The 11,676-nt window shown below is 43.3% G+C and overlaps 1 protein-coding gene across 4 annotated transcripts in view; it reads right to left on the bottom strand.

Annotated features, from left to right (window-relative positions):
* Positions 1 to 336: 336 nt before the first annotated feature.
* Positions 337 to 11,676, bottom strand: part of WBP2NL (WBP2 N-terminal like) — a 26,414-nt gene continuing 15,074 nt past the window's right edge. Inside the window, exons 5-8 of one of the 4 annotated variants that reach the window (XR_004265804.1) lie at positions 10,088 to 10,195; positions 5,937 to 6,394; positions 3,171 to 3,275; positions 337 to 577 (exon numbers count right to left, since the gene is read on the bottom strand). Coding sequence is in view for 1 of the 4 variants with exons in the window: in XM_032270189.1 (XP_032126080.1) it covers positions 6,018 to 6,394; positions 10,088 to 10,195 (485 nt within the window). In the remaining 3 variants the exon portion in view is untranslated. Of the gene's footprint in view, positions 578 to 2,077; positions 2,217 to 3,170; positions 3,276 to 4,737; positions 6,395 to 10,087; positions 10,196 to 11,676 lie in introns of those variants that run through there. The other 3 variants (XR_004265805.1, XR_004265806.1, XM_032270189.1) reach the window with 3 other exon arrangements.

Genomic DNA, 11,676 nt, shown 5'->3' with positions numbered 1-11,676 from the left:
GTGCCACTTTTTCCCTGGAAGCTGTTTGCAGTGTGACTAGTTCAGCTGCAGCCTCGCAGGAGCTGGTGCCCATACTGGTATCTGGAGCTGACAGCCCACTGCAGCAGCTGGCATGTCTGACTAACAGCCAGACCCCACGCTTCCTCATACACACCCCTCACCAATCCATGCAGTTTCCCTTGGCAGGCATGGGACTCAGGCCAGTAGCGTGAGCCAAGTGCAGCCTGCCAGTCTGAGTGGGTGCGGTGAGCCCAGTGGGCCCAAGCAAAACTTGGCCAGAGGTACCACCCAGCCACAGAGGTTTCTGGCCAGAAAAGTGACATCCCAAAAATACTATAACATTACTAATACCCTGTTTTATCATTTACAATAAATTCTAATTACTAAAATTCACACAAATTTCTTAAATTGGCTACTAAATCAAACATCTAATCAAACTGCTGGTAGCTTCAAAAAAAGTTTATTCTCTAGCAGTCCATGGTTGTCTGCCCCATCATTTTCAGGCTCCAGAAGACTCTCAAGTCAAAGTCTGGGAAGGATACCGTATGTTTCATTTCCTACCTGACAACGAAGTAATCTGCGTAGCAGAACAATTCTTGACATTATTAATGTAAATTGGGCCTCTACATTTTATACATATACATACATGATTTTCAAGCAACCAGCCAAGTGCTGGGCAAAGAAAGCCAAGTCAAATGAAGGCAAAGGCTTTCTATTACCTTTTGTGGAAACCCAAATCCTGAACTTTGGATTAGGATAGATGCTTAAGAGGTGGAGGGGATGACGACTAACAGCACAGCTGAGAGGGCAGAATCTGGAGTCTGGGGAAGGAATTATGAGGCTCTCAAGGATGAGGTGAGCATTAGGGTCCTACTCCCCAGCTCTCAGGAGGAATATGGTACACAGAGTTGGATCTCTGACATCCTGGTTCTATGCCCTATCCTAATTTTGGGGTCCCAAGGAAACAAGCTTTTAGACTTGATGGGACTGCCAGGACTGGATAGTGGCTGTTTCACAAGCAGTCTGATGACCAGAAGGACCTTCTCAGCATCGTGGTGCCACATAAAATCTGGATACCTTTGCATAATCTTGGGATTTGTGGGGAGCCCACCAACAAAGCAGATGGTGGTGGGGTTCTTGGTAATACAAATAAATTTAAAGAAAACAAAGATAAGCAATATTTCTTGAACATATTAATCTATAGATTGAAAAATCAGCCAGGCATGGTGGCTCATGCCTGTAATCCTAGCACTTTGGGAGGCCGAGGCAGGCAGATCACTTGAGGTCGGGAGTTTGAGACCAGCCCAGCCAACATAGCGAAATCCCATCTCCACTAAAAACACAAAAATTAGCCAGACATGGTGGCAGGCACCTGTAATCCCAGATACTCGGGAGGCTGAGGCAGGAGAATCGTTTGAACCTGGGGGACAGAGATTGTAGTGAGCCGAGATTGTACCACTGCCCTCCAGCCTGGGGTACAGAGCAAGACTCCATCTCAAAAAATAAAGAAAAGAGAAAAATCACACCAGCTGTATGTTTTTCTCTTGATATTTCAGGGCTGCAAAGCCAGGAAAGATCTGCTCCAACAGGCTAGGGAGCAACCACTTACCCATGAAAAGGAGTACTGGGAGGCTCATTTTAGGAGCCAATACCAGATAGTCCAGAACTAAAAGGTCTTCTTATTTTTTTTTTATTTTTATTTAGAGATGGGGTTTCTCCATGTTGGCCAGGCTGGTTTCGAACTCCTGACCTCAGATGATCCACCCACCTTGGCCTCCCAAAGTGCTCGGATTATAGGCGTGAACACCGCACCCGGCCTAGGTCTTATTTCTATCCCTTTATATTTCTTTTCTTTTTTTTTTTTTTTTTGAGACGGAGTTTCACTCTTGTTGCCCAGGCTGGAGTGCAATGGCGCCATCTCGGCTCACCGCAACCTCCGCCTCCTGGGTTCAGGCAATTCTCCTGCCTCAGCCTCCTGAGTAGCTGGGATTACAGGCATGCGCCACCATGCCCAGCTGATTTTTTGTATTTTTAGTAGAGACGGGGTTTCACCATGTTGACCAGGATGGTCTCGATCTCTTGACCTCGTGATCCACCCGCCTCAGCCTCCCAAAGTGCTGGGATTACAGGTGTGAGCCACCGCGCCCAGCCTATCCCTTTATATTTCTAATAGGAAATGAAACAGTAGACAACAGAGTCTAGTTTCTGTCTTGCAGCTGGGGAAGAGACAGGAAGAGCAGAATCCATGAGCACAGTGAATGAGTCAGAAAGTAAGTACCCAAAATGTCAGTGAGGAGCTGAGGAACTCGGCACGAGTGCTTTGAGCATACAGAAGGCTCAGCTGAATTCTGACTGGATTTGTCCTAAGCAAAGCATAAACCAGGGCCCTTTGAATATACAGGACACAAAGTTCTTACAGTGTCTCTTACAGAATGAATTGGACTGAGACTTTGGGGAAACAACTGCACCAGACAGTGGGAGCTAACTAACAGCAGGTGTGCCACACAGTACCATGTGGTCCAAACTGTGGCTCTGCTTGGTTCTATCCTTACACAATCAGTCTTCGGTTGTATGGCAGTTTGGTGGAGCAGGTAAATAGGTACCCTTTGCACAGGGGAACATGGTGGAATTCCATCTTCAAGAAACTTGAGACCGGGTGCAGTGGCTCACGCCTGTAATCGCAGCACTTTGGGAGGCCGAGACGGGTGGATCGCCTGAGGTCAGGAGTTTGGGACTAGCCTGACCAACTTAGTGAAACCCTGTCTCTACTAAAAATACAAAAAATTAGCTGGGCGTGGTGGTGGGCGCCTGTATTCCCAGCTACTCGGGAGGCTGAGGCAGGAGAATCACTTGAACCCGGGAGGCGGAGGTTGTGGTGAGCCGAGATCGTGCCATTGCACATCAACCCAGGCAACAAGAGTGAGACTCCAACTCAAAAAAAAAAAAAAAAAAGAAAGAAAGAAAGAAACTTGCACTTGTTACCCTTTTCAGGTAACTGGACCTCACCTCAACTCTACCTGGTACAAGTATAACTAAAATGGAGAGGAGAAGTGAAGTCTAGTTTGTATTCTTTTAGAATTCTAATCCCCAAATATTTGCCAGATATCAGTTACTTGGAAAACTTTCCTATATAAAAAAGGCCTTACCCATTCACCCTGTTCCCAGCTTACCATCACATTCCAGCAGACACTGAAAAGCTGAACAAGGGAAACTTTATTCCTGCTCTAGTTGGGTGAGTCTCTCCTCTTCCTCTCCTTGTCACTGTTGCCCACATACTGTAGTTTGGAAGTAAGAAAAGAAGAAATTCTTTAAAATATCTCATTACTGGCTGGGCATGGTGGCTCATGCCTGTAATCCAAGCACTTTGGGAGGCTGAGATGGGCGCATCACTTGAGGCCAAGCATTCAAGACAAGCCTGGCCAACGTGGCCAGATGCCACCTTTACTAAAAATAAAAAAATTAGCTGGGGGCCTTCTCTTCCCAGTTCTTCCCGGAGTCGGGAAAAGCTAGATTGAGAGGGTGAAAAAAATAAAAATTAGCTAGGCATACTGTTACATGCCTGTAATCCCAGCTACTCAGGTGGCTGAGGCATGAGAATTGCTTGTACCCAGGAGGTGGAGGTTGCAGTGAGCCAAGATTGTACCACTGTGTTCCAGCCTGGGTGATAGAGTGAGACTCTGTCTCAAAAAAAAAAAAAAAAAAAAAAAAAAGGCATAGAAAATATATTGATTTAAATCTCTTCTGGGTCAACTGTGTACTACACTGGCTTTTTTTCCCTAGAGACAGGGTCTGGCTACATCACCCAAGCTGGTCTTCAACTCCTAGCCTCGAGTGATTCTCCCACCTTATCCTCCCAAAGTGCTGGGATCACAGGGATGTGCCACCACACCTGGCTACCATATATTTTTAAGGCCTCCCTTTTACGTTGCTTGATGAGCCTAAAATAAGATAAGGAAAGGCCAATGAAATTAGGAACTTTGCCTACCTTCCCAGAGTGGGAGAATGGTGAATCTGAAGGTGCTGAAAACCTTCAAATAGTCTAGAATAGTGATTCTCAGCAGGGATAGTACTGCCTCCCCCTACCCCCGGGAGCAATTAGGAAATAAGTGGGAGCATTTTTGGTTATCACAACTGGCAGCCATTATTGGCATTTAATGGGTGAGGAGTTGAAGACCCTGGACATCCTGAAAGGCACAGGGCAGTACCTCATAACAAAGAATTGTCCATCTCCTGACTTTTTTTTTAAGATGGGGTTTCACCATGATGGCCAGGCTGGTCTTGAACTCCTGACCTCAGGTGATCCACCTCCCCTCGGCCTCCCAAAGTGCTAGGATTACAGGCGTGAGCCACCGTGCCCTGCTATCTCCTGACTTTCAAACAGCTCTCTGGCCAGTGATGTAGGTGAAGCACATTTATAATCATTTGAGCCTAGGGCCTAACTCAATTTATATGACTTTAATATACACAGAAATTTTCAGGAATTCAACCACTGTGTAAATCAAAGGAAAACTAAACTTTGTTTTATTTGGAAAATGTTCAAAGGTTGCTCACCATTTTGGAAAACAACATTGCCAATGGCAATGGTATTCAAGTCACCAAAGCAACATATTCATATCAGTTAGCATTTCTAGTTTTTCTACCTATGATGACTACGTATATGGAAGTGAACACTTGATTACTTCAATATGTTTTCTAATGTGGTAGAATCTGAGCATTTATATATTAAAACACTTAAAATTTTACTATAATCTCCTTTTATTTCCTCTATCATATTTATGGTATTATATTAATTTTGGTTGAAATGGTGTGGAATCATATGCAATTATCTACAAACTTCATTGAGTTATGGAGACATTACAAAATATTTGTTACAAATATACAAATATAAACATTTGGTATAAAATATAAATAGTTGTTATAAAATGGGGCATTCAGTCCAATGAGGCTGAAAATCACTGCAGTATATGCTTCCTACAACTTTTCTCATTATCAACGAGTCTTAGAAATTTCTGCATATATAGCATGGGCATATCATAGTCTATTCATATATTTCCTGTTAATAAACATATCGGTTATTTCTAATTATGTGCTGTTGGAAACAATTAATAATATGAAATCTTCTGACACGCATCTTTGTGCACACGTGCAAGTATTTCTCAGGGGTAGATATTAAGATGTGAAAGTGCCACACCAAGAGTTTTAATATTTGTATATCTTTGGAGATAAAAACGTTTTCTCATTTCACGATGCATTTCCCTAACACTAGTCAAGCTGAACACATTTTCAAATGTTTTTTGGCCATATTATTGTCTTGGTTGTTCAGCAATTCAAATTTTTGTCATTTTGGGGAGAATTGATTTGTAATTATTCATGTATTCTGACCATAATTTTTTAAATACATATGTTGGAAATCACTTTCTCCTAGTCTGTTGCCTACCTTTTAACTTTTGTCAAAGAGAAGTTTTAAATTTTGATATAGTAAAATTTATCATGTTTCTGTTTTTGGCCTCCTCAAAGAGGCTTTCTCTACCTCTAGACATAGTTTTCAACAGGTGTATAATACTCCATTTTATGCATATACCATAATTTATAATATTCTCTTTCACTATTGGAAATTTAGCTTTTTCAAACAACTAAGTGTTCGACATGATGTTTTTAGCACGCATCTTAGTGCCTAGCAAACGGAGCATAATAAATGTTTCTAAAGACAGGAAACTTTTTCCACACTCACATTCAAGGTATGTTTAAAAATGCAACCCTATGTCAACCAAATTACTGGGAATTAGCCCTACAATGATACTCTTACTTTAGCCAGCTAATCAAGACTTGATTCTGCTTCTAAAATCTAGGCACACAAGTAAAGCTTCACCTTACCCCATAAGAATGCTCTTCCAAAGGGTGGAATGACTACCTGCGAGAAGCCTGTGATCACATACCTGAGTCCTCCTCCTTATCCTGACTTCAATTTTAGGGTACCTCTCTGCTTGGTGAGTCTTCAATGTTTACATCTAAGAAGCTTAAGAGTGGACGTGAGAAGAGGAGGGAGAGGGAAGAGAAGCCTCATTTTCAGAAGTTTGGGCTGCTGCAGATTCGTGAGGCGTGGCTCCAGATCCAGCAGGTGCAGCTCTGTATTCAGGAGGTGTGGCTCCATATCCCGCAGGTGAGGCTCTGTATCCCACACTCGGGTCTTCATTTCCTGCAGGTGGAGCTCCGTATCTGGGAGGTGGGGCTCCATATACTACTGCAGAAGGGGCTCTGTACCCAGGAGGTGGGGCTTCATATCCTGCAGGCGGGGCTTCATATCCTGCAGGCAGGGCTACATATCCTGGAGGTGGAGCTTCATATCCTGCAGGTGGAGCTCCATATCCAGGAGGTGGGGCTCCATAGACAATAACTGGGAATTATAATGAGAAGGAAAAAAATCAATTACCTGGAAGTCAAGGAATATGTGAGAAAGAAGAACTTAAAAGATGATGCTGAAGCAAACTGACACAAGAAGAGAAGTCAGGCAGAATAATGCTAAAACTATCTCCTCCAGCCATCACCAGTTGAAGGCATCACCTCCTGTTGTGTAGCGATTTCAAATCAACATGAAAAGAACCCTATGAATAGATCAGTTCATTACTTATACTTGTGCACAGATACGTATTTTACTTAATAAAGTTTGATTATGAAAAAAAGTAATACATGCTTAATGAGGAATAGGCGTTTGGAAAATAGAGAAAGAGGAATGGAAAGTCATCTATAATTCCATCACCAAACACTTAATATTTTGGTGTATTTCTTTGTAGAATCTCTGTGAATATTCTTTATACAATCATGATCATATCAACCACATGATTTTTAAAATCTGGCTCTTTTACTTAATATTATAAGAAATGCCTTTATATTGTTAATTTACTTCATAAATTAAAAACTGGAAATAGTTTTAGCACTATTGAATTTGTGTTGGGCTGCATTCAAAGCCATCCTGGGCCATGGGTTGGACAAGCTTGATATAAGAGCTAAAACTATAAAATCCTTAGAATAAAACATAGGGATAAATCTTTATGACATTGGATTTGGCAATGAATTTTAAATTTTACATCAAAAGCATGAGCAATAAGAGAAAAAAGAAAAATGTGATAAAAATTAAAAACCCTTGTGCATTAAAAGTCATTTTTGCCTGGGCACGGTGGTTCACACCTATAAACCATCAGCTGAGGCAAGTAGATCACTTGAGCTCAGGAGTTCTAGATGAGCCTGAGCAACATGGTGAAACTCCATCTCTAACAACAACAAAAAAATATTAGCTGTGCATCATGACACACACCTGCAGTCCCAGCTATTTGGGAGGCTGAGGCACAAGAATCACTTGAACCTGGGAGGCAGAGGTTGCAGTGAGCCAAGACAGCGCCACTGCCCTCCAGCCAGGGTGACTCTGTCTCAAAAAAAAAAGTCATTATTGGCTGGGTGTGGTGGCTCATGCCTGTAATTCAAGCACTTCGGAGGCCAAAGCGGGCAGATCACCTGAGGTCGGGAGTTCAAGACCAGCCTGACCAACACGGTGAAACCCCGTCTTAAAAAAAAAAGTTCAAAAAAAAAAAAAAAGGCGGCCGGGCGCGGTAGCTCAAGCCTGTAATCCCAGCACTTTGGGAGGCCGAGGCGGGTGGATCACGAGGTCAAGAGATCGAGACCATCCTGGTCAACATGGCGAAACCCTGTCTCTACTAAAAATACAAAAAATTAGCTAGGCATGGTGGCGTGTGCCTGTAATCCCAGCTACTCAGGAGGCTGAGGCAGGAGAATTGCCTGAACCCAGGAGGCGGAGGTTGCGGTGAGCCGAGATCGCGCCATTGCACTCCAGCCTGGGTAACAACAGTGAAAACTCCGTCTCAAAAAAAAAAAAAAAAAAGGCAATATGAAGAATGTGAATGAAGGCCAGGCTCGGTGGCTCACGCCTGTAATCCCAGCACTTTGGGAGGCCGAGTTGGGTGGATCACAAGGTCAAGAGATTGAGATCATCCTGGCCAACATGGTGAAACCCCGTCTCTACTAAATATACAAAAAAATTTAGCTGGGCGTAGTGGCGCACGTCTGTAGTGCCAGCTACTTGGAAGGCCGAGGTAGGAGAACTGCTTGAACCCGGGAGGTGGAAATTGCAGTGAGCCGAGGTCGCCAATGCACTTCAGCCTGGTGCCTGGTGATGGAGGAAGACTCTGTCTCAAAAAAAAAAAGAATGTGAATGAAAACCGAAAAATATTTGCAAATAATATATCTGACAAGGATTTCATGTACAGACTATATAAAGAATGCTTATACTCAACAACAAAAAGACAAGCAATCCGATTTAAAGAAAAAAAAAATAGGCAAAGGACTTGAACAGACATTTCTCCAATGAAGGTATACGAAAAGTCAAAAAGCACATAAAAAGATGTTCAACAGGGCCGGGCGCGGTGGCTCAAGCCTGTAATCCCAGCACTTTGGGAGGCCGAGGTGGGCGGATCACGAGGTCAAGAGATCGAGACCATCCTGGCCAACATGGTGAAACGCCGTCTCTACTAAAAATACAAAAACTAGCTGGGCGCGGTGGCGTGCACCTGTAGTCCCAGCTACTCGGGAGGCTGAGGCAGGAGAATTGCTTGAACCCAGGAGGCGGAGGTTGCAGTGAGCCAAGATTGTGCCACTGCACTCCAGCCTAGCGCCTGGCAACAGAGTGAGACTCTGTCTCAAAAAAAAAAAAAAAAAAATGTTCAACATCATTAGTCATTAAGGAAATGCAAATTAAAACCACAATGAGTCTCTGAAATTCCTGTCTCCACAAAAACACATAAAAATTAGCTGAGCATGGTGGATTGCACTTGTGGTCCTAGCCTACTATGGTTGTGGGGCACTGAGGTGGGAGGATTGCTTGAGCCCAGGAGGTTGAGGCTGCAGGGAGCCATGATAGTACCACTGCACTATAGCCTGTTGACAAAGTAAGGCCTTGTCTGAAAAAATAAAAACAAAAAAAAACTTTTCAAACTAGAGAGAGCTTGGGGATGCATAATATTGTGAATACATCAAATACTGCTAAATTTTACACTAAATACCACTGAATTGTACACTTTAAAATGTTAATTATATGTTATGTGATGTGAATTTCATCTCAAATTTTAAAAATGTTAAATGCTAGCAAAAATTACTTTAGATTCTGAATATTAGATTTTAGTAGAATTTAAAAACCAAGGTAACTCCTAAGTTTTCAAGTAAGTAGCCTTTAAGTTACATACAAAACTAAAAGCTCACGGACAACAGAAGTCACGTATTTTTGGGTGTGTTGGCAGCATTAGGAGACCCTTTGTGGCCTACCAGTAGGCAGTGGACCACATTTGAGAATTACTTCCCAGAAACCCCATTCACTAGCAGTGGACTTTAACAGCACAACTGTTAAAGTGCCCAGGGCTAGAGTCCTCAGTGAGGTTGAAGGGTGTGGCACAGGCATGATGGCTATGCTTTGTGAAATGGAAATGAGGAAGTGGGCAAGAGCATATTTTTCTCCTCAGGCTATAAACAGGAAGTGACCCTTCCCACTAACAGGAGTTGCTCAAGTATGTTCCACGTTTAAATATATCATTAAAAGTAAGCCTGAGGCCGGGCTTGGTGGCTCACACCTGTAATACCAGCACTTTGTGAGGGCAGATCACCTGAGGTCAGGAGTTCAAGACCAGTCTGACCAACATGGAGAAACCCCGTGTCTACTAAAAATGCAAAATTAGCCGGGTGTGGTGGTACACGCTTTGGGAAACTAAGGCAGGAGAATTACTTGAACCCGGGAGGCAGAGGTTACAGTGAGCCAAGATTACACCATTGCACTCCAACCTGGGAAACAAAAGCAAAACTCCAACTCAAAAAAAAAAAGAAAGTAAACCGAAGCCCCAGTCACTTGCTGAGTTTGCCACTGGGTTTCAGTCAGGAAACAAAGTCACAGACATGACCATTTTCCAGCCCCCTAAATCTCTGCTGCTTCTCCTGCAGGGGAGCTGGAGGCAAGCCTGCAGTGGATAGATCTTTGAACCACTGGCACAGTTTCCCCCCTTCCAGGAAGAACGTCTCTGCCATACCTTACCTGAACATGGCATCTGTGGAGTGCATACATTCCCTTCTCCAGTAATTACATAAATTCTTGTAGAGTTAAACCAGTCATTTAAGGTTCTAAGTGGAAATCCTCGGGCAGCTGGGAAGACAAGTTTGGCAAAATAGGAGCTCTTTTAATTCAGAGGTATAGCAGGTATCAACTGAACAATTAACAGAGTATTTAATAACCATCTTGCATGTGTTTCCAACAATGCTTTTGAGATACAAGATAAAAAAGAAACATGGGCTGGGCACAGTAGCTCACACCTGTAATCCCAACACTTTGAGAGGCAAAGGTGGGAGGATTGCTTGACCCTAGGAGTTCGGCCGGGCATAGGGGCTCACGCCTGTAATCCCAGCACTTTGGGAGGCCGAGGTGGGTGGATCACCAGGTCAGGAGATCAAGACCATCCTGGCTAACACGGTGAAACCCCATCTCTAAAAAAAAAAAAAAGAAAAAAAAAAAAAGACCCTAGGAATTCAAGACAGCCTGGGCAACATGGCAAGACCCTATCGCTATAAAAAATTATTTTTAAATTAGCCAGGCACGGTGGTACATGTCTGTGGTCCCAGCTACTCAGGAAGGTGAGGCGGGAGGACTGCTTGAACCTGAGAGTTTGAGGCTGCAGTAAGCTGTGATTGTGCCACTGCACTGCAGCCTCCAACATGGGCGACAGAGCAACACCTTGTCTCAAAAAAAGAAAAGAAAAGAAGAGAAAAAAAAAAATATGACCCTTGTCCTGAATGACATGTTTCTTACGGGAAGAGATTGTGTCTTATTTGCCTATGCTTATTCCAGGCCTAGTATAACACCTATCATAATAGATATTCAGAAAAAACTTCCAAGTGAGGATTCTATCAAATTGGTGAAACATATCCATTAAAGACCAATGTAAGGCAGTGTGGTACAGAAGAAAACACTTTTGTCTTGTCTTCCCTCTGCATCTCTCTTATGAGAACATTTGTGATGGCATTTGGGGCCACCTAATGGGGTAATCTTGTCATCTCAAGATCCTTAAATTAATTACATCTACAAACACCCTTTTTATAAATAAGGTAACATTCACAGGTTCTGAGGACTGGGACTGTGGATCCATTATCAGCCTACCACACTGAGTTCTGGCCTATGGCATGTGACCAGAAGTAAGGTACACAGTTTCTAGGCCTGGCCCATAAAAGCTTCCCAAGGAAGATCTTTACTTTATTCCCTTCTCTGCTGGCTGTACAAAGAGGCCATGGAAGCCATGGGTTAAAGACACCAAGGACTAGCTGTGTACAGTGGCTCACACCTGTGATCCCAGCACTTTGGGAGGCCAAGGCAGGTGGATCGCCTGAAGTCAGGAGCTCGAGACCAGACTGACCAACATAGTGAAACCCCGTCTCTACTAAAAATACAAAAATTAGCTGGGTGTGGTGGCAGACACCTGTAATCCCAGGTACTTGGGAGGCTGAGGCAGGAGAATTGCTTGAACCCAGGAGGTGGAGGTTGCAGTGAGCTGAGATTGCACCACTGCACTCCAGCCTGGGCAATAAGAGTGAAACTCTGTCTCAAAAAAAAAAAAAAAAAAAAAAAAAAAAAAA

Source organism: Sapajus apella, unplaced genomic scaffold, assembly GCF_009761245.1.
Source record: "Sapajus apella isolate SASKATOON/1434 unplaced genomic scaffold, GSC_monkey_1.0 scaffold205, whole genome shotgun sequence".
Classification (NCBI taxonomy): domain Eukaryota; kingdom Metazoa; phylum Chordata; class Mammalia; order Primates; family Cebidae; genus Sapajus; species Sapajus apella.
This window is presented reverse-complemented; position numbering and strand designations above follow the sequence as displayed.